Raw genomic sequence first — 27650 nt, forward strand, 5'->3', positions numbered from 1 at the left:
AGTGCACCAACAAATAATGAATCTCGTCCACAAGTTCCCAAATGGAACATTGACAACGGAAATTGGGAAGAGTTTCATAAAGTTGCTTGCTTAAGTTGGACTGATATGTGTGGTTTAAGTACAGATGCAGCAGTAGATTACTTTACAACCTTTCTCATCGATGCTGCAACTAAATGCATCCCACAAACAACTGGACTGCCCGGCAAACGACGTGTGCCGTGGTGGAACAATGATTGTCGAAATGCGCGCAAAAAACAAAACAAAGCATGGAGGTTGCTTCGAGACTCTCCAACAGCCGAGAATCTTGACAGTTTTAAAAACATAAAGTCTCAAGGCAGGAGAACGCGCCGACAGGCAAGAAAGGAAAGTTGGCAGAAATTTTTATCGGGCGTCAATTCATGTACACAGGAGGCTAAGGTATGGAACATGGTTGGTAGGGTAGCAGGTCGACAAGCACATTCACTTCCTTTAGTTAACACACAAGGCGACAGCTTGGAAGACCAGGGAAACTTCCTCGGCGAACACTTCGAACAGGTGTCCAGCTCGTCGCACTATACTGAAGCTTTCCAGGAATACAAAACAAGAATAGAAAAACAGAAACTAGATCGCAGATCCACAAAACACGAAGCGTACAATGAACCTTTCCGCTTAGCTGAGCTACAGGCATCGCTGAACTCATGCAATAGATCTGCCCCAGGTTCCGACCGTGTTGTATATGAAATGTTGAAACACCTGCCTTCTGAAACCCAAAAAACCCTCCTTTCCCTGTACAATGCTGTTTGGTTTTCCGGAGAGATCCCCTCGGCCTGGAAAGAAGCGATCATAATTCCGATTTTAAAGCAGGGTAAGGACCCATCCTCAGTTTCCAGTTATAGGCCAATAGCCCTAACAAGTTGTCTGTGCAAGGTTTTTGAAAAAATGATAAATCGGCGGCTCCTACATTTCCTCGAAGCCAACAACTCACTTGACCCATACCAGTGCGGTTTTCGAGAGGGTAGATCTACCTCTGACCATCTTGTACGTATCGAGGCCCAAATTCGCGACGCAATTGTCCACAAGCAATTCTTCCTCTTGGTGTTCCTCGATATGGAAAAGGCTTACGACACCACATGGCGCTTTGGCATATTACGAGACCTCTCACATTTAGGTGTACGAGGTAGGATGCTGACTATAATTGAAAGCTACCTGTCTAATCGAACATTCTGTGTTCGAGTAGGCAATGTGTTGTCCCGAACATTTGTTCAAGAAACAGGAGTGCCGCAAGGCGGCGTACTGAGTTGTACACTGTTTATTATCAAAATGAACTCCTTGTGTCTGTGCATACCGCGTAACCTGTTCTATTGCATATATGTTGATGACGTGCAAATCGGTTTTAAATCTTGCAATCTTACAATGTGCGAGCGGCAGGTTCAACTTGGTTTGAACAAGATAACTAAATGGGCAGACGAGAACGGGTTCAGCCTCAACCCGCAAAGAAGCACTTGCGTCTTATTTTCAAGAAAAAGAGGCCTCCATCCTGACCCGGACGGCTACCTGTCAAAACAGAGCATAAATTCCTCGGCGTAATTCTAGACGCGAAACTTACCTTCATATCACACATAAAGTATATAAAGAACAAGTGTATAAAAACCATGAATATTCTAAAGGTATTGTCACGCACCACGTGGGGTAGTGACAAGAAGTGTCTGTTGAATCTCTACAGAAGCCTCATACGCACGCGTCTAGATTATGGGGCGGTAGTCTATCAGTCTGCGACACCAAGCGCGTTGAAAATGCTTGACCCTGTCCACCACTCGGGCATCCGGCTTTCTACGGGTGCTTTCCGCACCAGCCCCGTGGAAAGCCTCTACGTCGAATCAAACGAGTGGTCGCTCCACCTTCAACGATCTTACATGTCCTTTTTATATTATCTCAAAGTGAACGCAGACAGGGAACACCCCTCACACCCCACAATTAATGATTTATCCAGTTCTGCCCTGTTTAACCACCGTCCTTCGGTGAGACAGCCCTACTCGCTTCGCGTGAGGGGCTCGGCTGAGGAAACGGGTGTGCCACTTTTCGAACACTCTCTAATGGCTCCCGCTCCACAACTACCGCCGTGGCAGTGGCAGCTTATAGATTGTGATGTTTCCTTCGTGGAAGTTACTAAGCACGCGCCACTTGCACATATCCGTACACACTTCCTCGAACTCCAGCACAAATACACTTGTCCAGAATTCTTTACAGACGCCTCAAAGTCCAATACTTCTGTGTCGTACGCAGCGGTTGGTCCATCCTTTTCCGATTCTGGTATTCTGCACCCAAACTCAAGTATCTTCACGGCGGAAGCTTACGCGATACTTGCGGCTGTTAAGCACATAAAACAATCAAAACTACAAAAGGCAGTTATTTACACGGACTCCCTAAGCGTGGTAAATGCTTTAAAAACTCTGAAAAAACACAAAAACCCTGTCCTTGTCTCGCTATACTCTCTTTTATGCACCATATACACACTCGAACAACATGTTGTAGTGTGCTGGGTGCCAGGGCACCGCGAGATTCCAGGCAACGTGTTGGCGGATCACCTAGCAGTATCCGCCCACGAAAACAGTCCCAATACACTCGTAGCTATTCCCCCACTAGACTTAAAACCCTTCCTCAAAAGAAAGCTCAGGGCCTTTTGGCAGAGCACATGGGATACGCAGACAAGAAATAAGCTACACGTTGTCAAACCGCATCTGGGTAATTGGCCGCCGGTATCGAAGTCACGCTACACAGAAGTTACACTTTGCAGACTGAGGATAGGCCACACACATAGTACACATTCATATCTTTTGTCCGGAGGCGATCCACCTCTGTGTGATTACTGTGGCGATCCACTAACTGTTCTCGACACCCTACTGCAATGCAAGGAACTAGACGCCCTCAGAAAAAAGCATTTTTCATCAATACACCTGCAGTTCCCACTTCGTCCCGGTATGTTCATTGGCAGAGAACCACTTTTTAAATATCAGTCTCTTTTCGAATTTTTAAAAGATGTACATAATTTTAACGTTATTTTTCCAGGCGCTCCGTAGCGCGGCCTCATGATTGAGGCTGCTGCTACGGTTTCTATCAAAGGAAGCACCTGCCTCCAGGCCTTTGGGATCAAAGGCCTTGAGGAGGCACTCGTGCTGTTATCCCGCCTCTCACTTGTAAATACTATGCTCACTCGTCATTTATCCCATACCCATAGATCACACCACTTGTCACTGCCATAATTTTATACGGTATACACATTTTTTACGCTTCTTTATAGCGCGTGATTTTAGGCCTCTATACAGCCACAATACATCCTGTCATCGTAACCATTGGTCATCGCTAACACCACACAACAGACATGGCGCTCTTTGGCCACCCATGGCCCTTGCGCCAAAAAACCCCACTAATCATCATCAACCGTCATATCCTCCTTGAAGAACCACGTCACGGAAAACACGGTTGTAGCGCCGTTTCAAGCCTAATTATGCGAACAAGAAAATGGCAAGTTGGACTAGTTGGTATACGTTGATGTCCGAAAAAATTATTATTAAGCGCACCGAAGACGCGGACAGTAGAACTTATTCGAATGTGCTCTCTACGCAACTTTTTTTTAACAGTGGCGCTGTTTAGGGGCGAGCCATAGCTGCGAAGTGTATATGGTCGTCACGCGAAGTGCACAGCTGGTACCTTCCCGCCATGGTTCCGCTCCGGCAGGAGTTACGCGAAGGCTCGCAGGCGCTGCTGCGCCCACGTCCGCCCGGCAAATGTCCGCCGCAGCACTAGTCGAGCACCAGCGTACCCTCGCTCGTCAGCGTCAACGCAGGCGAAGAGCAGAAGAACATAGAAACACAAGAAAATCAGAAGGAATGCAGAGGAGAATCTCCCTCCGCTCTTTCTTAATGGCGCAGAACTCGGTTTCGAGCTTTAGTGATATGTTTCATTTACCGCATGGGTGGCACATTCACGCACGCACCGACACATTCATTCAACCAAAATATGTACAACGCTCACTTCCAACTGTTTCTTCATCGAATACATACCCGAATTTATGCAGCACGAGGCGCATGCCTGCGTTAACACAATCGAAGCCATCTGCACACGCTATCAAGAACCTAGATCTTTTTCCCATCCCATTGAAAGGGTTTGCAACGCACGCGCGGTAGTGCTGAAGGACAGGCGACAGGTGTCGTCCATCTTTGCTTTCCTTTCCTCGCTTTCTACCAAGAACCTGCGTGTGAGAAAACCATCGCTCGCACCCACAATTTAAAGGAAGCGCTACCATGTTTACATACTTGTCGTCTCTTTTGCGTATTCTTTTACCATGCTCCGTTAGTGGTCTAATGGTTATGGCGCTCGACTGCTGACCCGAGGGTCGCGGGATCGAATCCCGGCCGCGGCGGCTGCATTTTCGATGGAGGCGAAAATGTTTGAGGCCCGTGTACTTAGATTTGGGTGCAAGTTAAAGAACCCCAGGTGGTCAAAATTTCCGGAGCCCTCCACTACGGCGTCTCTCATAATCATATCGTCGTTTTGGGACGTTAAACCCCCGACATTATTATTATTCCATCTTGGCAGCGGTATCGAGTAAGCGTCCCCAGTGTAACATTTCACAAACGGCCTCTCATGTTTTTTTTTTTTTTTCTAGCAGCCGTGCTTTTTGCCATTGCAAATGCGTGGGCACAACGTTCCGATTTTCGCGGTCGTCAAAAGCATCAGCGGTATTCTGTGGCTGCCCGCGACCTTGAGATTGTGCGAGAGCTTCTAGGTACATGGAATAACTTGTGTGGCTTTGCCCTTGAGGAGTGTGTAGCAGTCGTCGCTTTCAGTGTTCCACTTCTTCAGCAGTGTCTCGGCAATCACCGTAATCACCGATCGAAGGAAGCCGCAGCCTCTAATCGGCTAACCAGATTATTAAAACTAAGTTGCATGCTGTGTGGGCCCAGTTTCCTCAGCACCGACTCCATGCAGAGAGAGGCCCCACTGCTCTTGCCAATTTTTGAATGTGCGGAATCCTATCGCACCAACACCTTAACACGGGCATGAAAAAATTGCACCATCTCCCGCTAAAGGAGATCATGAGACGATGCGAAGCAGCGTTTCGGCATGTCAACCCCGCGTTTCAGGGGGGAGTGGCGAGAGGGGGAGGGGGAGTGGAGAGGGTTTGCGCATGCGCAGTAAGGGTGGTCACGCCGGACACCGCCACCGGATTGGACTCCGCCATAAGATGCTTCGCATCTGAAAACCAGCAAAAATGCTCATCGCTGATCAACGTCTGGTGTTTCAGCTCCTATAAGCCGGGCATCAGTGCTTTTCGCGACCTCTCGAACGTGCGTGGACGGGAGGCATTACGCGGACGTAACATTGGTCCTGCACCACGTCCGCGCCACATCGTTCTCTCCAGTGTCGCGTTGTGTCATCACCACTGATATACGGCTGCACAACTCTTTAACTTCTCGTGCCTAGCCTTAAACCGTTTCAGTGCAGTGCAGACAAGTCGGACGGACCTTATTGTTTGTCGTCAGGAATCCAATATGAAGGTTAATACCAGGGTGTATTAAAAGCACATTGATCTGGCAATACTTGGAGCGTCCAGAAATTCATCGGGGCAGCGAAAATTGTGAAGGCGAGGCGCCTGTATTTTGTGTAGTTTTGCAATGCTCAGCCTGGGGCTATTCAGAAATATGATACTTCGAACAAGGGCACAAACGAGTAGAAGGACACCAAGTCGCATTGTTGGTGTCCGCCTCCTTGTTCGCGAGTATCATTTTACATAGCTATAACCGAAACCAACTAGTCCATCTATCTACATTTGGCTATTCGGGACTGCAAATGCAATTCAATTATATTATCATACGTAACTTTCAATAGCGTATTCATCCGGGGTGGAGCAATGCTTGAATATAGCTTGATAAATACTAATAATACAAATTTAATGTTTATTAGACTGCTATAAAAGCGGGCCCCACACTGGAACCACCACTGACGTTAACCCGACATGACGCCTGTATCATAAGAGTACATATGTAATGTTTCTTGCTTTGTTATAAAATTAGATAGCCAGCACTGCCACCACAGTTGACGTTCACCGGCATTACACATGCATAGTGTCTTTTACAAAGCAGTTTCAAGACACGGAGGGCTCTGCGGTAGAGCACCTGACTGTCACGCAGAACGCCTGTGTTCGATTCGTCTAAGGATCCTGATTTTTATTTTTTGCTTCCGTCAGGTCAACGTTGCTGATGTGGATTTTTCTAAAAGCTCTCGCATTTAAATTCCAATTTCTATTCTCGCCGTTCCTGGGTAGATATAAACTGTCAATCACATGTGGCGCGAACCTGTCTGGAAGAAAGAGTTTGACGACGTACGTGACAGGATATTCAGATTATTCATGTCATGACCAGACAGCCATATCCGTCAAACCATCTTACCCTCTCATACCAATTTTGGTCTACACCGCGTTAAGGAGACAATTATTGGAGCGGCCAAACGAAGGCGGCTAGATAGATAGATAGATAGATAGATAGATAGATAGATAGATAGATAGATAGATAGATAGATAGATAGATAGATAGATAGATAGATAGATAGATAGATAGATAGATAGATAGATAGATAGATAGATAGATAGACAGACAGACAGACAGACAGACAGACAGACAGACAGACAGACAGACAGACAGACAGACAGACAGACAGACAGACAGACAGACAGATAGATAGATAGATAGACAGATAGATAGATAGATAGATAGATAGATAGATAGATAGATAGATAGATAGATAGATAGATAGATAGATAGATAGATAGATAGATAGATAGATAGATAGATAGATAGATAGATAGATAGATAGATAGATAGATAGATAGATAGATAGATAGATAGATAGATAGATAGATAGATAGATAGATAGATAGATAGATAGATAGATAGATAGATAGATAGATAGATAGATAGATAGATAGATAGATAGATAGATAGAAACGCTCAAAATGCCTTGGGTTCGCTGAGAAATGCTTCGCATTAAACACTATGCAGTCTTAATGTCAGGTGCAATGTCGATTGCGGTTGTAGTGCATGGCTATGTAATTTTGTAACAACGCAATTAACACTGCATATGTTCTCCTACGATGCAGGCGTCATGTCAGGTTAATGTGAATTGTGGTTGCAGTGTTGGCTCCACTTTTATAGGAGTAGAATAAACACTACATTTGCATTCCTATGATTCAGCAAGCTATATTGAAGCATTGCTCGACCCCGGAGGAATAGGCTAACGAACGTTACGTACGAAATTCACATCATCGCACCGTAATGTGTACTTCGTTTCGATAATAGTGACGTATGTGCTCTGACGTGAATGCTGACGTTACGTCAGACCATAGGTTAGTTACCCATTAAACGCCAGTGCTGTCGATGTGCCTGGTAAGCTCACGATCGACTCACAATTACTACACTTACAAAAACACGTCGATCAACCTCGCAACGCTTGGCTCAAAGTCCAAAAATGCAGCATAGAACCACTGGCTGACTGCTTCGCATGAAACCGATTTCCACAAGGCATGGGATTGGCCGAAGTTTTCGCGTCGTATACATTTATGACGTGTGACTGCCTCTGAGTGCAGTATAAACGTGTAAAAGCAATCTTTAGACGCCGCCTGCCGCTCCGCTTGCAATAGCGCTAGGTAACAGTGATGCTACTTTAAACGTCCAAGAAACGTAGCGACGTCGACAGTGAATCATGATAGTGGCCACGTTGAAAAAATGAAATAAGTAAAGAGACGTGGATAACGTCGGAAAGATATCACTTTTGCTATCCAATTTCAGAGCCCTGCTCAGCTTCTGTGGGGAAAGTAGTGGAGGCAAACATTGAAAGAAGAGGAGAGAAGTGAACGCTGCCTCTAGTGATGTACGAGGAGCTGGATGGCGGCCTTCAAAGCCGGGCGTACGGTCTGGTTTCCACAAAGAAGGGCACGACTGCCTGTGGTTCTCAGCCGTAAAGAGCTCCCTGTGGTTTTCCGACGGAAGTGCCTGGCAGCAAAGAGTGGCGATCATGGCGCCTCAGAAATCTTTACTAATTCTCATTTTTTTCGGAGCACGTTGAACACGAAATCGAAACAACCACCATTTGTTCGGTGGTCACATTGGTACAAACATAAAGAACGCCTTGTTAGCAGCCTGAAAGGCAGCAAGAGTCTTCCTGCGCATCCGTCTACTTACTTTTTGTGCACACACGCGTGTGCACGAAAACGTAATTCTGTTGATTAAGATATTTATCCAGCATAAACAAGCAGAAAAAGGTGATTGCACTGTGGCACAATCCTTTCTACCACCATTATCGACATGGTACCAAGACATGTAAACGGCGGCATTTAAATCGAACACGATCCTAAACCTTCTTTTTGGGGTGAGGGGAGTTACAAGTAGTGTTTTCATGTCTTCATTTACAGTGCGTAATTGTACCTTGCCAATATTGCTTTCCTTGACCAGTAATGTCGCATGTTCACATCGAAATCGAACAATAATTAGTATCTCTTTCGCCATGCTGCATTTTCCTGTAATCTCGAGCGAATTCTATAGTATAGTCGAAATGTGTGCGTACGTGACGCATCTCGCTATGTATTCCTAATTGTTGTGTTCTTCTTTTACTGGACCTGCAACTAGCCTTCGATTATGGGGCCAACCAGATTTAGGTAAATTTTTATGCTGTATGTCGGCAAATAAAGAATTTGAATAAGTAAATAACAAAAACATATGAACCACACAACATGAAGCATGGAGCGCTCTTCTGCTCTAGAACTTCAACCAGCTTACGCCGAACTTCGTCAACCATGACACCTTGCAGTGCATTGTGATTAAGCAAGAATGAAATCGGGGCATTACTGTTGCTGAGCAATTTCTTACGTTTTGTTTGCGAGAGTTATGTTTTTTGGAGGAAAAGAAACGGAAGAAAAGTGTGATTTATTGCGCAAAGAGAGTAACTAACATTGCCTCACAAACAAATCTGCTTTTGCGCTTGCCCGCCTCAGCTCGTCTTCATGAGCTTCTTCCTTATCTCCAAATGTGGCCATACCTTTCTGACATGTAAGCGCACAGTAACTTCATCTTGCGGCCCTTCTTACCTGGAAACATGGAAATACTTTTCCACACGAAATTGTTTTCTGCCGGGGTCTACCAAGGTTTTCATGACGTGTTTCCGTCACGGAAATACATTTTATCTCTCATACCTTCCTCTCACAATGCTTTTGTTTCTTTGGGTGGTGTCGACGACTAGAAGCGGTAGAGTGAAGTAGGCTAATGCACGGCCTCCACGATTAGCTCCGGCGACGCGTCGCTGCAGCGTTGCTACGGTCGTCCCATTTGGCGCATTTCCAAAAGAAGTGTAATTTTGTCAACGCCTTACACCGCGAGGTGACGGCTTTAGCCCAAGCCTCGCTCATAGCACCCATCCATATTAAATAAACAGCTGTGCGATTCTGCCGGTCGCACCGTTTTGTCTGATTACGCTTTCACCGTACGAATGGAACGGCCTGGCAGCACTAGCAACGGCGCGTTGGCGGAGCCAATCTCGTAGGGCACGAGTAATGCATCGTGACACTAACGAACATCAACTGCGAGCGTTCCGGCAGTCTCAGCGTGGCGGAGGCTTTCGTTGAAATATTGTAGAGAACTCTGGTCAGTGAAATGCGGCGTCCACAGTGATTCGATTCCGTGACGACGCAGTTACGCGATTCGCGTCAGCTAAAGCTCCTCCATCGCGTCTGCTGCCGATTTTTAAATAGCGCCATCTATTATTTCGTCGTCACCGACCATTTCCGGTTCCGGCGCTTAGGAAGGAAGTTACTGAGCCACTTCTTTCTGCTCTTTCCTTTCATCTTGTTTCTGCAAACGCATGTGCACACGCAAGAAAGCAAATATTTTCTTCTCTGTTTCGCAAGTTTTGTTGTTTTGAGGTCCGACCTACGCTGCGTGCCGCCGAGTGAGCTTTCGCTCGGTGCTTCTGCGTCAAGAGGGCATGGGCATGGGGAGGGTATGTCAACCAGAAAAGGAGCAGAAACGTCATGGCGGCAATTCGGCCACCGCTGGGCGCGGAACCGGTGTAAATGGAGAGGGGGATGACGAGTTGGCGATACTTAACCAAGCCGGCGGAAAATGCACGGAGGGGCTTTAGCGTCAGCGTGTGACGCCTCCTCGCTAGCGTAGGGTCGTTTACAAGTTAATCAACGGTGTTTCCCTGCCACCTACAGCTTCGAGTGCACTGGCACCGATTAGGGAGCGCGCATCTTTCCGTTTCTCTCATGAAATGACGATGCTTAGAAAGAGCAAATGTCGAGTTGGTGATTATTATTGCTTGTTGGAGCCATGTGTGCGCGGGATTCATCATATGCGGTGTCTATGTGTATGTTACTACTACAGCTACCACATAGTTTTAATCGTGTTCGCGGACATTAGTCGTCGGGATGGCGACGTGCGACCAGGCGTCAACGTGGGTGCGTCCACATCAAGCAGTGTTGTAGCGCCCAACACCAATAGGCATTGTACAAACTCTCGTATACCAATGTATATTAAACGTTCAACTGCTTGTGTGACGACACGTTTCCCTTTCGTGCAATACCCATTCCTAGGACGGAGGGATAAACCATCTTTTTCTTGATATCTGACCATGCAACCAAACATACAAGCGCGCTAAATATTTGCTTTGAGGTGTCCTTAGAAATAATGTTCATTTTCGCGATGTCTGAGTCGAACAAGACATGTTCCCTTAGACAACGTGTTGCGCGCTCTTCCAGTTTCCACGCACGCTCTAGCACGTTTGCATTTACTGTAAAGTTTTGGCGTCCCTACTATTTTACAGGCACTATTGTCAACGTCTCAAGTGCGGCATCATCCATGTTGGTAAGTAGTATTTATTGCAAATAAATATTTCGCATTTTTGATATTCTTGTCGCGTTTGGAATCTCTAAACCTAGAGATGTCTTCGTTCCAGCACATAATAACAACAAAGTTTGACAACGTGTACGCCTGCACTACTTATTTTTCATATTTTGTAAAATGTCTGTACTTTAGTAAATCTTACGCCAGAGTCATGGTGGGTTGACAACTGAGACTATCACGACTTCTGGCAGCAGTACATCGAAGTCCCATATATCCATATGATTAGAAGCGCTAGGATACTTCACGTAATATCTCAGGTGTTTCGCTGTACATGTAGGCATCATCTTGTCAACAATGAATCTCTGCGTAGGCCTTGGCTTCATTGGAAGAGCATTGAGCTCACCGAAAATTTTGCCTTAATGTCAAGCCTCAGACGAAATAAAGAACACCATTGAACTAACTTGTTGCAACTACAGTCTGAGCTGTTCATGCAGCGTGCGGTGGTTGCATTACCATGTTTCATATGTGCGAGCTGTCCCACGGCACGGGTGCCAATGAGTTAAATTATAGAGGCGTTTCCTTTTAAGGAGGGGCCACTCTTGTCGAAACGTGTCATCGCTCAGTTTGATTCACGGAGTTAAATTACTGGGTAATATGATTAGCTAAGAAGTTTACGTTGCTGGGTTCTGGGAACTTTAATAGTTTCGATATTTGAAGTAAGATATATGTGTTATAACCTATTGCGCATATAATTCAAATATATGTGTCCTTCAAAATGAAAGAAATTATTGCCCTCATCCCGCCTGACTTGATCAGCCTTTGAAACTGTTGAACACCATGACGAACGAAATCGCCATAGGAATGACCCATACACTCTGCATCGAGACCTGCTTTGCTGCAGTAAGTTCCCACCCTGTCCAACTCAGCGGCCGCTTTGCTGCGTCTGCAGGCCAGGCGCGCCTATGCCTGGCGACAACTTTCTGTGGCAGCACAACCAAAGCTACGTGGCGGAGCTTCTGCACATGTGTTACCCACTACGCCAAGTAGTCTGTTCGCGGGCGATTTCAGTTTTGGTTCCGCAAGCGCATCTAACATCCGCGTTTTTGTACGTAAATCCAACGGTTTTCATCTTATTTGTGAAATAATGTTTAAAATAGGTAATGTATAGCTTTAATCGAAAGCTACGTCGGGGTGATTCCACGAGAGATCGAACATGCCTGTGCGGTCGATATTTTTGTTTTGCCTGGGCTTTATATATGTTATGTTGGCACATTCAAAATGCACGAAACCGAAAACTTTATTTCCGAGAAACGTTCCCAGCGTGGCAAAAAATATTTGAAGGTGGCGGTGCGGACCTCCTGTTCTCGTTCACTGCAATGTTTTCGGATTTCACGGCCGAATTTAACGCGAACTATAAATGATGTGTCGAAAATTTCTTTGTTGTTCTGAATACGCATTGCTGTGTCCATGCTTTTCTTTGCCGTCCTCAAAAAGAAAAGAATGTTTAAAAAATGGCGAACCCGGTCCAAATCAACAAAGTTTGCTAAGTTTGATGCGCCTTGGCGCCTTTCCTATTTCACACAGAAACTTCAAAAAAAGTGTCAAGTATTTCAAGGAGCCTTTGCAACATTTATCTGCAAGATCGCTTTTCTGCAGGCAGCGCAAAATAAGAAGAAAATAGTTCAAGAAGCGAGTATTTTTTCAAAAAAGTACATTTTAAAAAAATTAAAAGAAACTCAGGCTTCACTTTTGACGACATTTTTTTTATCGAAGAGCGCTTATGTCAGTGAAAACACCGTGTTAATATTTATGTCCCCAATTGCTTTGTTCACGAGATATAATGGGCCGAAATGGCCCTTGCTGTGTGTGCACTTCAGTGCGACTGATAGTTGACATCACCTTGCATTGCACGTAAATGTAGTTCTAAATATTTTCCTACAGTAAAACTTTGCTCTGGCGTCTTGTCGTCAAGAAAAATGTATTCTCAAATTTTAATTGTGTCTAGCGTGTGCGGGGGTGGGCTGCTGCCGCTCTCTAAAGGCCTAACGCCTACACGGTTTGCAGCTTATAACCTCAACTTACCCCGCCAGTATTCGCTAATCAGAAGCACTCGAAACGCCGCGAACACATGGTTTAGGTCGTATTGTCAAAACTCTCCTTGCACACAGAATAAAGCGTATATGCAGCGAAGGCCAACTTAATATGTAACTAAATGCCACAATCAGCAGGCGCGCTGTTATGCAGTTGTTTTCTCACTGCCTGCTTCCTTCCCTTCCATTACGTGAATTGTACGCTCTAACCATCGTCCCCATTCGACGCACACTGGGCCTAAACAACATTTGTAAAAAGTCAGCTCAATAATTTCTCAGTAGTTTATTTCACTTCCCGCTATCACATGTTTGCGGCGTCGCAGATAACGTCTTCCTGTATCATCACGACCTTTACTTCAGCGTTTCAGCAGCCAGAAAACGTGCGGTGCGGCATGATTTAGCCATGAGTGGCCGAAGCTGCCCAATTGATGATGTTTTGTTGCCGCTTTACTAAAGTTCTTTCCCACGTCGAGGACAGCAGAGGTCATTGGTGGCGCCAGACGGACATTACCCTTATTTTTGACGATGAGTGTGGACTACTATTACAGCCCAAAGCGCTTAGACACCTTTAGTCATAAAATATTAAACTGTGAGCAGTTCTGGAAACGCATTCATGACAGCTGCGCAGATGTGAGATAATTTGTGCGGCGCCGTTCAGTATAAACGTTTCGACTTGCTCTAGGTCTAGATGTTCACTACACGCGATGCCCGCGGCCCATGGCTACGTCCTATTATTCTGTGCCGATTATTTACGCGTTCACAAAAAGAAGATTGCTGAGGAAAACATTTTCGTTGCGCAAATTTTCTTTCTTTGCTCTTTTTGTTGTTGCCTACCTCCAGAAACTATTGTCATAGGCTGAGGATCTTCGCGACACCTGCGAAGTCTGCTTGCATTGCTTTACGCTCCTCAAGGAAACCCTGTCTACATCTAACCGCGATGAGGGAGACCAGGTATTTCTTCAGGAAGAAGAAGCGATTGATATCTTGAACAGGCGCGCCCATCTTTCCTCTGATGATTGTAAGCGAGTTTGTAGGCTGCAGTTTGTTTACACGTTAGCCATTTAGAGGGCGGCAGCAGCCCACTTTTGCACACGCTAGACACAAATAAAATCTGAGAACGCAATTTTCTTGACGAAAAGCCACCAGAGCAAGGTTTTGCTGCAGCAGAATAATTAAAACTGAGATTTAAGCACAATGCAAGCTAATAACAACCATCAGTGGCACTGAAGTGAGCACACACAGCAAGGGTCATTTTGGCCAGTTATATCTCGTACAAAAAGCAAATGAGGACACATGATATTAAAACCGTGTGTTCACTGACATAAGCGCTCTTCGATAAAAAATTTCGTCAAAATTGAGACCGGAGTTCTTTTCTTATTTTATTTTTTGAAAATGTACTTTTTTGAAAAAACTCGCTTCTTTAACTATTTTTTTCTTGTTTTGCGCTGCCCTTAGGAAGATCATCTCCCGTACAAATGTTGCAAAGACTCTTTTCTATAGTTGATATTGTTTTCAAGTTTCTGTTTGAAATAGCAAAGGCGCCAAGGCGCCTCAAACTTAATGCCCTTTTTTAATTTCGACCGTGTTTGCCATTTTTTTACATTTTCTTCTTTTTGAGGATGGCATAAAAAAAGCATGGATTTAATTCCCAGTAATGCGTATTAAAACCAGCAGAGAAATTTTCCACTCATCATTTATAGTTCGCGTTAAGCCCGTACCATATAGAGCGTTTTTGCCGGCGTTTTCTGGGGTTGCGTCCCTCGGCGTCGTGGCATCAACGCCGTCAGAGAGGGTGGCAAACCATATGAAGAGCGTTAGACCATAGCGTTAGCTCAGCGTCACACAGTGTGACCAGAGGGAATGAACCTGACACCTCGTAAAGCCAACGTTACGTAAAGCAGTGTACAGTTTCCGTCAATGGACCAACAAGATATATTCCTGATTATAGCTTTTATGTCTCATTAGCAGTTCTGTGGTGCAGAAAACGAGTCACAGTGACACAACGCCAACGAAAAGTCTATTTTTTTTATTTGACTTGTAGCGCCAGCTATCGGCATTAAGAAGAAGCACAAATTTGTAATATATCGCCTCTGAGCTTGAAGCTGCCGTACATCTTTGAGGCCACGTATTCGGCCAATGAACTCATTCCTGCTAAGCCTACCGATGAACTTGAGTACGGCACTCGGAAAGACTTCAAAGATATCACGATCGCTTTCCTGTCGAAGCTTCTAGGGAACAAGCTAAGTCAAATACAAGCATAGCTTAAGGGCCACACACTGCACGGCGATGACTTATTAGATCCGAGGCGGGCGGCAGCCCTTTTGGCAGCAGCGACGACGCCGTTACGTAGCGGAAGTCGCTGCCAGTCGCACGCTGATTGGTTCTGCGTCCATCGAACTGCTTCCGGCGTCAACGCTGCCGCACGTGATGTCTGGACCGTCCAAAGGTGGACGTTTCGGCCACCGTCACCGGTAGCGTCGACGTCGAGGGACGCCGGCGCACGAAACGCCGGAAAAACGCCGGCAAAAACGCTCTATATGGTTCGGCCTTTAAAGGGCCCCTAAACCACGCAGAGGTCGAAATTTAGTTGTGGCGTTGCAGTTGTGCACGAGCATACTGTGAACGCTGGCGGAGTTGCACGTGCTTTGTCGTTTCGCTCTTTCCCTCGCAAGGCTGCGTTCGTGGGCTCGCCTATCCACCTCTCCGAGTGCCCTTCCTCAGCGTTCGAGGTGAAAACGCAAGAAGCGCGGGCACCTGCTAGCAGAAAACAGGCTCTTGTTCACCCATTGACAGCGTCTCTTGCTCGAGACGTCACCTAATTATACACGTGACGTCATGACGGCTGTTGTCCATAAAGGAAAAGCACGGAGAGGAGCACGCGAGCGTCTTTTGATGGTTTAGGGGCCCTTTAAATTCGGCCGCGTTAAATTCGGCCGTGAAATCCGAAAACATTGCAGCGAGCAAAATCAGGAGGCCCGCGCAGCCAGCTTCAAATATTTTTTGGCGCGCCGGGAGCGTTTCTTCGAAATAAAATTAGCGGTTCCGTGCACTTTGAATGTGCCCAGATAACATATAAAAAACGCAGGCAAAACAAAAATATCGACCGGACAGGCATGTTCGATCTCTCGTGGAATCACCCTACGGCAAGATTTGATGTACAGTGTCGTCCACTCTTAGGGTGAACACGGATCAGCATGGCCGCGCTCTGCGCATCGAAACGAAACGGCGCAGACGCTTGGGAACGTGCTCCTCTTGCTGTACTACAGGGAAGCGATCACGGGCGTGCCAGCACCGGCGTTGGCTGGATGCACTGGCGCCCCGCAGAGCGCGGCCACGCTGAGCCGTGTTCACCCTAAGAGTGGACGGCACTGTACTTATGAAGGCAGGAGTGAAGAGGAAAGCATGCTTGAAATCATTGTTCAGCTCCCCTGAAATCCCATTATATAACGCTACTCTGCCCGCGGTTCAATCCGCGAGCAAATTGAGCACTATATAGTAATGTACACATTTTTCGGAAAGCGATAGAAAATTCTATATTGCAGGTAGCAGAGTTGCGCATCTGTCTTCCAGAAGAAACGCAGGTAGCAGCTTTATTGAAAAGGTTGGTCTTATTTTTTAATGAAAAAACGGTGCGGCCAAGCATGAGCTGCCAATTGTATACCGTACGCAAAGGCCATACACCATTTCCTAAAGTTCGGTGCATACAAGGTGGGCATCGTCGTTTTCTGACTTTAGGAGTCGCAATAACCCTCTGGAAACGCTCACGTTATTTCGTCAGGGGACGCCAAGGCATCGGCAGGCTGCAGAAATCTTGCCCACGACCGGTAGTGAACGGGCGTCTCACGCAGGGTGTCGGAACAAAATGTTTTAAGTTTCGGTTTTAGGTTCGTTCCACCACAAAGTGTTCCGTTCCGTTTCTGTTCCGGAACGAAAAACAAATGCTCCGTAACGGTTCATAAAGATTTTTATTTATATGCAAAAATTTGGAGCTAAAGTAACGATAAAAAAACGTGATTTGTGGTAAAGTTACGTGCGCTCTTCTTAAGAAAGCGGGACAAAGGTAAAACACGTTCTTGCCACGTTCATTAAAGCGGAAGTAGCTGTACCACGTGTTCCTACCAACTAGCGCAAACCAGTACCCTTCAAAGTCATAGTAAATATTTGCTCGAAAGTCAATTACAAATTTTTTCATCAGGCACAATGCTTTGTGGTAAGGGAGTGATCAAGATCACAGAAGCTGCACGTCATCGAATGTACTCCCTGATGTGCGAGACCGCTGTTCTGACAAAACAAACTTCAACGCCGAGAATGCCCACTCCACGTTGGCCTGCGTGACAGGCACACGGACGTCCTTTTGCGTTAATATAAGCGTCTTTGGTTGCCACTGTTTTCTTTTTCGCACGATTTCAACACATCTTTGGAATTCCTGCTCGAGGTACGCGCTAATACTGTGCCCTGAGATATTCGTGATTGCTCACGTTGCGTGACCTCGGTTGTTCCGAATGGCCAAGTTTTCCCGTGAACCAAGAAACAATAAAAAAAAATTCGGTTTCACTTCCGAACGAAATATTTTATTTATTTTCAATACTGGTGCTCTCAGCTGAGAGCGTAGCAGGAGGGCAATACAGAAAGTCAGTACAATATACGAAATGTTTACAGGATAATAAAATATGCAAACGAACGTAGAAAAAAAAGAGGTTACAATAATATATTACAACAACAAACAGTGGTTACATAAATACATACGATCAACTTGCATACATTTATCAAATCACTCAAGTGACACTGTGTTAAGGTTGAACACCATTTGTACAATGAAGAAGTAATATCACATCCCATGAAAAGTATTTTCAGACAAAGAGAAGAGGGAATTAGCCTGTATGTTTTCCTAGCTGTGCCAAGGGGAGGCAACCGACAAGTACTAATGGGGGATAGGAGTAAGCAGTATGACATCTGATTGGGACAATACTAGTTGTGTGTACCTTCAATTTTATTGGCGAATTCCGAGAACGATTTGGTATTTGTGATAGATCGGTGTAGTTGATTCAATTCCCTAATGGGAACTGGAAAAAATGAATGTTTAAAAGTTTCATTACTATATGAATATTCTGTTAGTTTACTTGCGTGCCTTTGACGCGTAAGTCAAGATTCGGAAAACGAAATGTATTTGGACGCGTTTATCCTGAAGTTGTTGTTAAGAATCTGAAACAAAAGCTTTAGCCGGGCTTCTTTCGCTCTTTCTGACAGCGTTTTTAGACTGGGTGCGTTTAGAAGGTTAGTTGGCGAGTCTGTGCGCCTGTACCTGTTGTGGATAAGTCTTATGGCTTTTCTTTGCACTGCTTCCAGCTTTCTTAAGTTAGTCTTCGTATGCGGGAGCCAAACCACATTGGCGTACTCTAAAATTGGTCTTATAAATGTCTTCTAGCCGAGCAGCTTAATCGGGGTAGGAGGTAGTTTTAGGCATCTTTTAAGAAAAAATAACTTGCGTAGTGCTGCTGCGGTAATGTTATCGACGTGCTGGGTCCAATTAAGGTCTGCAGTAAGCGTCAAACCTAAGTATTTATGATCGTATACTCTAGTCAGTACGGTGCCGTCGACTGCATAAGCGAAGTGGGAAGGATCTTTTCTTTTAGTTGTCGTAATCACGGCGGATTTTTTTACGGTAATTGACATCTGCCATAGCTTACACCACTCGGATATTGTGTTAAGGGAAGCACTTCCTGGTATATAACACAGTCGTCGGCAAAAATTTTAATGTTAGAATTGATGTTCATTGCAATGTCGTCAATATCGATTAAAAATGGCAACGGTCCAAGAACTTCCCAGATAAAGTTTCCGTTACGTTTTCGTGCCGCGCGAAAATATCGTTTATTTCGTTTTTCGTTTGTGGTTCTTGTTCCGTTCCGACACACTGGTCTCACGCCTATACTTACATGCGGTTGAAACACGCTCCTTTACCGCCGTGGCCAAGAACGCTGTTTTTGCTCAATGAAAAGCATGCTGTCAACCTCAGAGTAGACATAAACGTGTCTGTTGCTCAGACAAAGCATTGAACTGTTAATTTTATCGTCGTAAATCACTCTCGTCGCAAAACGCAAAGGACAGCTCCCGCTGCCGGAGGCGCCGACAGGCATGGTGTTACAGCACGCGATGTTAGGCGCGATTGTATAAGCAATAGCAGCAATCGAAATACCGAGCATGTATGCAATGCAATATATGAACTGGGTCATTTATTCTACGTACAGTTTGCCGGCGTCACCTTCAAGATGGCTATCGCAATGAGGGATCCACTTGCGCTGATGGTACCACTTGCGCAATTCTTTGCCGGTAATTGTATAGACGGGTAACAAAATATTTCACAATGCACCGCTTTCTTCGATTCTTTCTGCTCGATAAATGCAGATCACCTAAGAAACACGCGCTCGCGTTCGCTTACAAGCTTCGGTGTGAGCCTGCTGCAACCGAGCGACGCCCGCCATTTTAGATGCGAAGTGTCTTATGGCAGAGTTCAATCCGGTGGTGGTGGTGGTGGTGGTGTTGGTGGTGTGCGGCGTGACCACCCTTACTGCGCATGCGCGTACCCTCTCTACTCACCCTCTCCCCTTACCCTCCCCTCCCCTCTCTATACTTTCCCTCTCCCATCCCACTCTCCCCTCCCCTTCTCCACTTCCCTTCTCCCCTTTCCCTCTTTCCCCTTCCCCTCTGCCCTGCCCCTTTCCGCTCTTCCTCTGAAACGCGGGATAGACATGCCGAAACTCTCTCCTGCGCAACGCCGCGATCAGAACCAGCGCATGCGCGTCCCCTCCCCCTCTCTCTCCTCTCCTACGCTGCCCCCCTCTCCCACGCCTGTCGACCGCGTTCCCCGCTCGCCCTGTGAGAATTAACGGCAAGTCTAGAGGGAAGACAAGACGCGCGTAGCGTTCCTCTTCGCGTTCCACGACGCGAGGTCGGTAGCATGCCCAACGAACGCCCACAGAACGCGATCGTGCAAGTGCTCCGGCTTCGCATCGCCTCATGGTCCCCTTTAGCGGGAAATGGTGTAATTGTTTTGTTTACAGGGGCAGAAAGACGCGAGATTGACACCAGAACACCGTAAAACAAGGAACAGCAAAAAAATGCCCCCACCTCCCCGAAGGGAATCGTGAGGAAATGCGAATGCATTTCTTGCGCCGAGAGTACACGGCGCAGTAATCTTAATGGCGTAAATTAATGACGAGACGAGGATTTGTACCGTAACCATTTATTTACACATTCATCAGCACCTGTTTGTGTTGTCATTGTACCTGACGGCCATAATCTCAGCCTTGTGGTCGCCGTTGGCGTTTCACAGCGGCGTCTCGAGCACACATTTCGAGAGGCGCCCAGCCAGCGGACGGGAGAGTGGAGCGCAGGGAGGAGAGAGAGCGAACGGCGAGAGAAGGAGCGGCGAAGCACTGCACCCAATGCCACCTAGAAGAGCGGTGCGCAGCCGGCGCGCGCCCGCGCAAACCGCGGTGAGGAGCCGGAGCGCGCGCAGTCACGTGGGGTGTGACGTCGCTGCGCCGTTGCTACAGACGCTCCTCTCCTTTCCTCGCGCCGTTGCTATGGGACGGCGGATTCAGGGTCGCTTATAAAGTGCATTCGCACTTAAAATGAAAATCCTTCACGATTGTCAGCTTTCTTACTTACAATGCAAACGATATGCAGAAGCGTAGTAGAAAATTGTGTCCTTCGGGTCCGCTGTTTTTGTGGCAGCATAGCCAAGTTGTCGCCAGGTATAAGTGGTCCAATCCTGGAAGTTGTGCACTTCAGGGCTTCGCAAAGACACTTTAAAATTGTATCGCGATGCGATACAACATACTCAGGCAAGAAGTATTTGAGATACAGATACACGATACTACACCTCCGATTGTATCCGATATGACGCATTCCAATTGTATCTTAAGATACTTCGATATATTCGGAAATTTGTTGTTATATATCTGCCTATACGGTAATGTAGCACTAAAGTCTGGTGCACAAAAATGTTCGCTTGAAAGTTTAATAACTGCGACCATTTTTGTTTCATTTTAAATAAATGTCTGTTAGTATCTCAAAAGTGTATTTTTTGCTAAAGGTATCTTACATTCATTCAGAAACAAGTTATAGGCACCGTCCACAGACCAGAGGGAGCTGCGTTGCTCGGTGTGGGCCGTCTCAAGTTGTCTTATATTAGCCGCTAGGGGCGGGCAAAACACAGACGCTCGCATGGCCCGGCCACAGTCTGCACACTCATGCAGAGGCGGAGAGACGCGCATCGCGTTTGATTTTGTCCCCGGGCCGTCTCAACGTTGCTTTCTTTATCCGCTAGGCTGTGCGTTCTGGCGCTGCAGTCACACGTGAGAACTCGACTGCACGGCGCCTATTGAGGTTGCTTTAGCTGCATATCATGACAATTCTTTATACACTTCGCTGATAACATTTTTTGCTTGCCGCTTTTGTAATTGGGTGGAGTCGATGCTCTGTTTGCCAACCAGCTAACGTTTTAAGTTTGCCGCGCACAATCACTAGACGCGTTCCTGAAGAAGACCGCTCCCACTGCATTTCAGACTCCGTTTCTAGTATCAAGGGTTCTAATATGCATCTCAAGTGTCCTGCTCCTATCCGGCCTTTAGTTAATTACTGTGTCGAGAAGAAACTCAGGCCAGTAATTTCAGATAAGAAAGGGTATTGTGTAAAGGCATTAATAGCCATAAAAAGAATTTTAGGACGGTAAAACTTAAATCATCGGTAGTGAGGCAACGTGCTGTCGACGTTTTGTTAAGACATAACCTTGAGAAAATAGCTTGTAATGTCAAGAAGGCTAAATCACTTGCTTTAGAATTGTGTTTACAGCCAAAACACATAAGAACGAGCTTCCGTTTCGAGCAATAGTTTCAAAGCAAGACACCTAGCAAGTCGCTGTATCTAGTTATTTGCAGAACTGCTTAACCTCTTTGAGTTTTTCAGACTTTTTTCGTATGCGTAATTCTCAGGCGCTAGTTTAGTTCCTTCCAGAGGAGAACCAAGGTTGTTGTAAAGCTTTCAGTATGGATATTGAAGACCTGCATTACTCTTTGCCGCATGAGGACTTGTTAAACTGTGTTAATGAATGTAATAACGCACAAGGGCACGAGGCGGTTTTTACCGATAAATGTGGTCTTTCTACCGGGGCATTTCTAGAAATTCTTTCCATGTATTTAAAGTCGACGCTGGTAGGTTGGAAAGAAAGCGTTTATGTGCAGAAATCAGTGATATGTATTGGTTCTAAGGTTGCTCCGGTTCTTCGTGATTTATACCTTAGCAAGATTGACAAACTTTTGGAAGGTGCCTTAGGTAATTCTGCCATTAAGGTTTTTCATTATATGGACGATTACTTGATTTGTCGTAGTGGTGAGGGCTTTGAAACGGTGGTGACATCAGTTAGCAAAGAATTCGAATTAAATGGAGGAGGGCTGAGCTTTACTAAAGGGTGCCTCAGAATAATGGAATGCAATTTCTAGACATTTCCTTAACGTTCCAGAAAAACCACGTGCGCTGACAGTATTCTCCTAGATCTTCGAAACTGCTGTTAAGTTTTTGGTCGAAGCACACGAAAGTTGTAAAAAACGGCATCGCCTTGTCTTGCCTTAAGTCAGCCCTCACCAAGACGTGTGAGCACAAAATGAGCGATAGCTTTAACGCACAGGTTACGCGTCTTTTAGATGGAGGGTATCCTCGTGATGCAGTGGCCTCTTTCGCTGAACGTTTAAAGAAATTCATTGTGTTAAGTCCGAGCATGGTTGCAGAAAGCGATAGGAAGAAACGTGTCGTAGGTATTCCGCACATTCATTGCGTATCTCACAGGCTAAAGAAAGTAGGAAGCAGATACGGCGTTAATGTTGTTTTCACGGCTGCCAATAAGCTAGGTAAGATTTGTGCCGCTGTACAGAGGAAGAATGAGCGAGTAAAAGCCAAGAAGCGGACAGATATTTGTTTCGTAAAACACACCAACAAATTCACTGATTGCCGTACGAGTGCGGCGTATAAGGTCCCTTTCAGCTGCGGCCGCTTCTACGTAGGACAGATGGGCCGATGCATTAACTAGAGATTGTTGGAACATAAGAGATCGCTAACAGGAGGCTCACCTTCTAATCTATCTTTACATTGTCGAGATTGTAAGTGCACGCCAAAATTCGATGAATGCGCAGTGTTGTACCGGCATAGAAATGAAGAAACGCGCCTGATAATTGAAGCATGGCATATCGAGAATAGTGGTAGCGCATGCGTGAGCCAACCGTCGATTAACTTGCGCAAAGATGAAACAAAATGCCTTAACAGTTATCTGCCACGTAGACGGCCACGAGTGCCGGATTGATAGGTCGGCCTGTTGCATGAGCATGCGCAGATAAGTTTTCGTGCCTTCTTTCTTTTCCGCCGTTGTGCGTCTCTTCAGTTGTTAGTCGGCGTTTGTGGTGTCCTAGCTTCCTTCTTGTGTCCGCGTTTGCACGCCCTGTCTTTTTAGAATGAACAGCTAGCGGGATGCAAACTAATCACAAGACCTTCAATGAGAAGCCTCCGCACAATGGTGCAAATACCGTTGTTAAGTTCTATCTTGCCCGTAATCCCATCACGGTTTTCGCAATACCCGATCACCGGACAGGTGTACATCAGCGAGAAGCTGGTAGCGACATTCTTTGTGACGCATCGTGTTTACGTAGAGGACATAAAACTGCAATAACTTCTATATCCTACATATCTGCTGGCGTAAAGCGCTCGTTAGCGACGTACTCAGTAATGTGCGATCTTTTAACAATTTTCTTTCATGAGAGAACATCTGCAGCCCAGGAAGGGTGTCAGACGCGTTCTATAGATGCACGAAGCGCCGCAGGACACCGCCGCTATTCACACTATATTGCCACTCTAGCTCCGATAACTTGGTGATTAGGAACAGTAAAAATAGTTAGAGAAGACGAAAAAAGAAACACCAGGCTATCTAAGTAAAATAGAAAAGCGGTTTTGCAGCAAACACAGCGAATACGTAAGTGTAGCGAAGAGGAGGAAGAAGACACTCTCAGTCATCTGTTGCTGTGCGCGTGATATGCGTTCCTGTTGGACCGGCGCTACTTCTACTGCACAAGTCGTCAGTGCTTTGTTAATAAATCGTTATACGACATCTGGTGGAGGCGCTGGGTAGTCGCATCCGGGCGTTGCGGGAGCTTGATGAGCCGGTGACATGCGATGGTTGCAGAAGCGCGGCACATGGCCGGCGAAACCGCGAGCGAAGCATATGGACCGGTTGTCGCGTGTGCGCCAAAAGTTCTGAACATATTGACTCCGAGTTGGCATTGGAGGCGGGGCAGGAGGATGGGCTGTTCGCGGGTGCATTGCTTCAGAGAAGGCAAATGTCGGCGGCGGAGGTCGCGCCACGACCGCGGCATAGGTCAGAGGTGCAGCTACAGGCAAACATGGCTGGGTCAAAGGTTGTAGGGATCGATCGCTCAAAGGCAGCATAGAGCGCTGGTGTGCCATCTCCTCCCGAATGAAGCATTTGATTTAGCTAGAGAGCGATGTATCGGGCGACGGGTGGAAGGCTAGCGTGAGGCTCAAGAGTGGTTCGGCAGCTGCGACAGCGCTGCGTGCAAGGACACTTTGTCGACGCAGCTCATCGAAACTCTGGCAAAGAGCAATGACGTCCGCGACAGAAGCAGGGTTCCGCGCAAGAAGCATCTGAAATGCCTCGTCCTCGATACCTTTGAGGATATGTTTCGCTTTCTCCTCTTCGCTCATGGGGGCATTGACGCGGGAGCAAATGTTTACTGCATTCTCGATGGAGCTCGTATACGTCTCACCGGGCTATTGAGCACGCTTGCGTAGGCGTTGCTCAGTGCGCAGCTTTCGTAAAGTCGGGCGGCCGAACACTTCTGCGATCGCTGTCTTGAAATCAGATAAGGTATGGAGCTCACGCTCGTGATTGTGAAACCAGAGGTTGGCGACGTCAGAAAGATAGAAGAGGATGACACGTAGTTTGGCGGGGTTGTCCCAGTTGGTGCGCGCCAGTTGGAGCGCTCCATTGGTCTCACTGGCGCGCTCATAGGTGGAAAACCATTCTTCCACGTCAGTCTCACCTGTTCCGCTAAAGATAGGAGGGTCACGGTACTGCTGAATGGCGCCGCTGGAGCTGGAAGCCGCGGCGGTGTCGGGCTGACTGGTGGCAATGTCGGTCATCGCAGCGGTTGAAGCAGGGGGCAACGTTCGGTTGCGAAGTTCCAGGTTGAGGTTAGGGACTGCAGCACCTCCACCAGGAACACAATACAGGCGGCACCTCCAAGAGGTAGTAATAGTTGTTGCGTTTAACGTCCCACAGAACCATGATATGTAATGATAGAGACCGTAGTGGAGGGCTCCAGAAGTTTCGACTACGTGGTGTTACAAAACCTAAACATAAGCGCCCGGGTATTAAACTGCGGCCGCCGCGACCTACGGGTTAGCAGTCAAGCACCATAACAACTAGACTACCGCTGCGGGTAACCCCTAATAGCTATGAGAATTAGGCATTTAAAGGGGCACTGACACAAAATTTCACGGCCGAGATAGCCTGCGGGATCGATTCCCGTGAACATGCGTATATCATCTGCAAGATGTGAACAGCGAAATAGCTTGGAAGGTATTTTAAATTAATTTTCAAGTTTGCGTGAGCGATCGACACCCTTGCGCTACTGACTCCCTCAAAGGTGACCTTCGGTGACCCCCTCTACTACCCTCACGTGACCACGCTGCAACAAGTTATTATGACGTCATAGCCGCCATGTTTTTTTACCGCGTTCGCTCCAGCAGCCTACTTCTCGGCGATTGCTCGCGAACCGCGCGGAAGTGCGTCACAGTCCTGTGTGCTAACGTGATCGAGCGCTGCACCCGCTAGGTGGTGATAGTTCCACCCGGTGTCTTGTCGTTTTTTGAAACCGAAACTGACACTGGTCTGTAATGAGGGGCCTGTAATTAATTATCTGTCGCGCGCTGCAGCAAACGATGTGCCGTGTTATGACTAACAGGCCCCCAGCAACACACTGCAGCAAAAAAAAAAAAAAACTCGAGGACAAAATTTTTTTGTCAGTACCCCTCATGGTAAGACTACAGAATATTCAGTGCCTATGTAAGATAGCGTAAACCGACTCCTTAAGACGCTCATTAGAAAAACGGAGAATTTTGTATAACAATGTTTCTGCAATCCAGGCCCGTAGCCAGGGGGGGCAAGCTGATATGTAGTGCTTATACCTGTCCCTTATGATGGAAACGCACGCACGTTTCACCAATCCATGTGCATGTGTGGAAGAGGTTCTTGACACTTCTTGAACAAGGTAATTATCACCGTGATCAGTGAGCACCAGCAGCAGGTCATGGCTTGTTATCGGATCCGGTCGTGATCACGGTGACGAAGGGTCCATGTGTAGTGAAGTACGATGTATAGTACTGCTGTTGGAATTCGTGGATGCCTCGGTCATTTCGTCGACAAATTGTTTGTCGATAGAGCCGGCGACTTCTCGGAACCTGAAGTCAGCCTTCGCGTTGGTAAGGTATAGTGCTGCGTAGACCTAGATAGTGCTAAGTAGGCCAGCATCAGTGGATGGCACTTGTCGTATTCGTAGACTATACCTGGGCGTATGCGGTAGCCTAGTCTACAAAGCGGCTGTCAATCAATCTGGCATCATCCTCGGTCAGCATGAGGCCATCGCCCAGCCTCGTAAGAAATGAAGAGGACACTGCGTCGTTCTGGCGGACTAAGTGCAGTTTACGGTGCGGTGATGTGAATATCATACGTAACTTTCGTTAGTGTATCCCTCCGGGGTCGAGCAGTGCTTCAATATAGCTTTCTGAATCATAGGAATTCAAATGCAATGTTTATTAGACTGCTATAAAAGCGGAGCCAACACTGGAACCACAGACGTTAATCTGATATGACGCCTGTATCGTAGGAGTACACATCGTAGGAGTATCATGTAGTGTTTCTTGCTTTCTTGTAAACTTAGATAGCCACCACCACAACCACAATTGACGTTGCACCGATATTACGCCTGCATCGGCTGTTTTTCCAAACCAGTTTACAGACCTCGCGTGGCTCTGTCGTAGAATACCTGATTGCCACGCAGAATGCTTGGGTTCGATTCCTGCTGGGATCGTAATTTTCATTCTTTCCATTCGTCGGGTCGACGCGTCCGCTGTCGGTTTTTCTAAACGCTCTCGCCTTTAAGTTACCAATGTCTGTTTTCGCCTTTCCTGGTTAGATATAAACTGTCAATCACCTGTGGCGCATACCCGTACACCGCGGCCCGTGGTAAACGGGTATGTGCCGCACGTGTCTGTAGGAAAGGGTTTGACGATGTACGCGACAGGATTTTCACGTTATTCATGTCATGACACGACAGTCATATTCGTCAAATCCTCTTACCCTCCCATGCCAATTTTGGTCAACACCAAGTTAAGGGGGCGATCATGAGAGCACCCAGACGTAGGCGGCTAGATAGATAGATAGATAGATACGTAGATAGAAACGCTCAAAGTGCCAGAGGTTCGCTAAGAAATGCTTCGCATTTAAAAAAGAAACCGTGGAAACGAAATGTCCTGTGGGCGCAGACTTTCGAGCGTTTGTCTGCCGAGACGACGAGAGCGCGACCACGTGACTCTGCTCCCTCAATAGGGACGCTCAGAGCTCATC

General features: G+C 46.6%; 1 protein-coding gene across 1 annotated transcript in view; it reads left to right on the forward strand.

The window, feature by feature from the left end:
- LOC119390907 (protein FixR-like) overlaps positions 1-27650 on the forward strand; it is a 90119-nt gene that overhangs the window by 6366 nt on the left and 56103 nt on the right. The window contains exon 2 of the mRNA XM_037658612.2: positions 10852-10892. Within this exon, the coding sequence (XP_037514540.2) occupies positions 10852-10892 (41 nt within the window). The remainder of the gene's footprint in view (positions 1-10851; positions 10893-27650) is intronic.

The sequence above is a fragment of the Rhipicephalus sanguineus genome, chromosome 4 (assembly GCF_013339695.2).
Source record: "Rhipicephalus sanguineus isolate Rsan-2018 chromosome 4, BIME_Rsan_1.4, whole genome shotgun sequence".
NCBI classification, from domain to species: domain Eukaryota; kingdom Metazoa; phylum Arthropoda; class Arachnida; order Ixodida; family Ixodidae; genus Rhipicephalus; species Rhipicephalus sanguineus.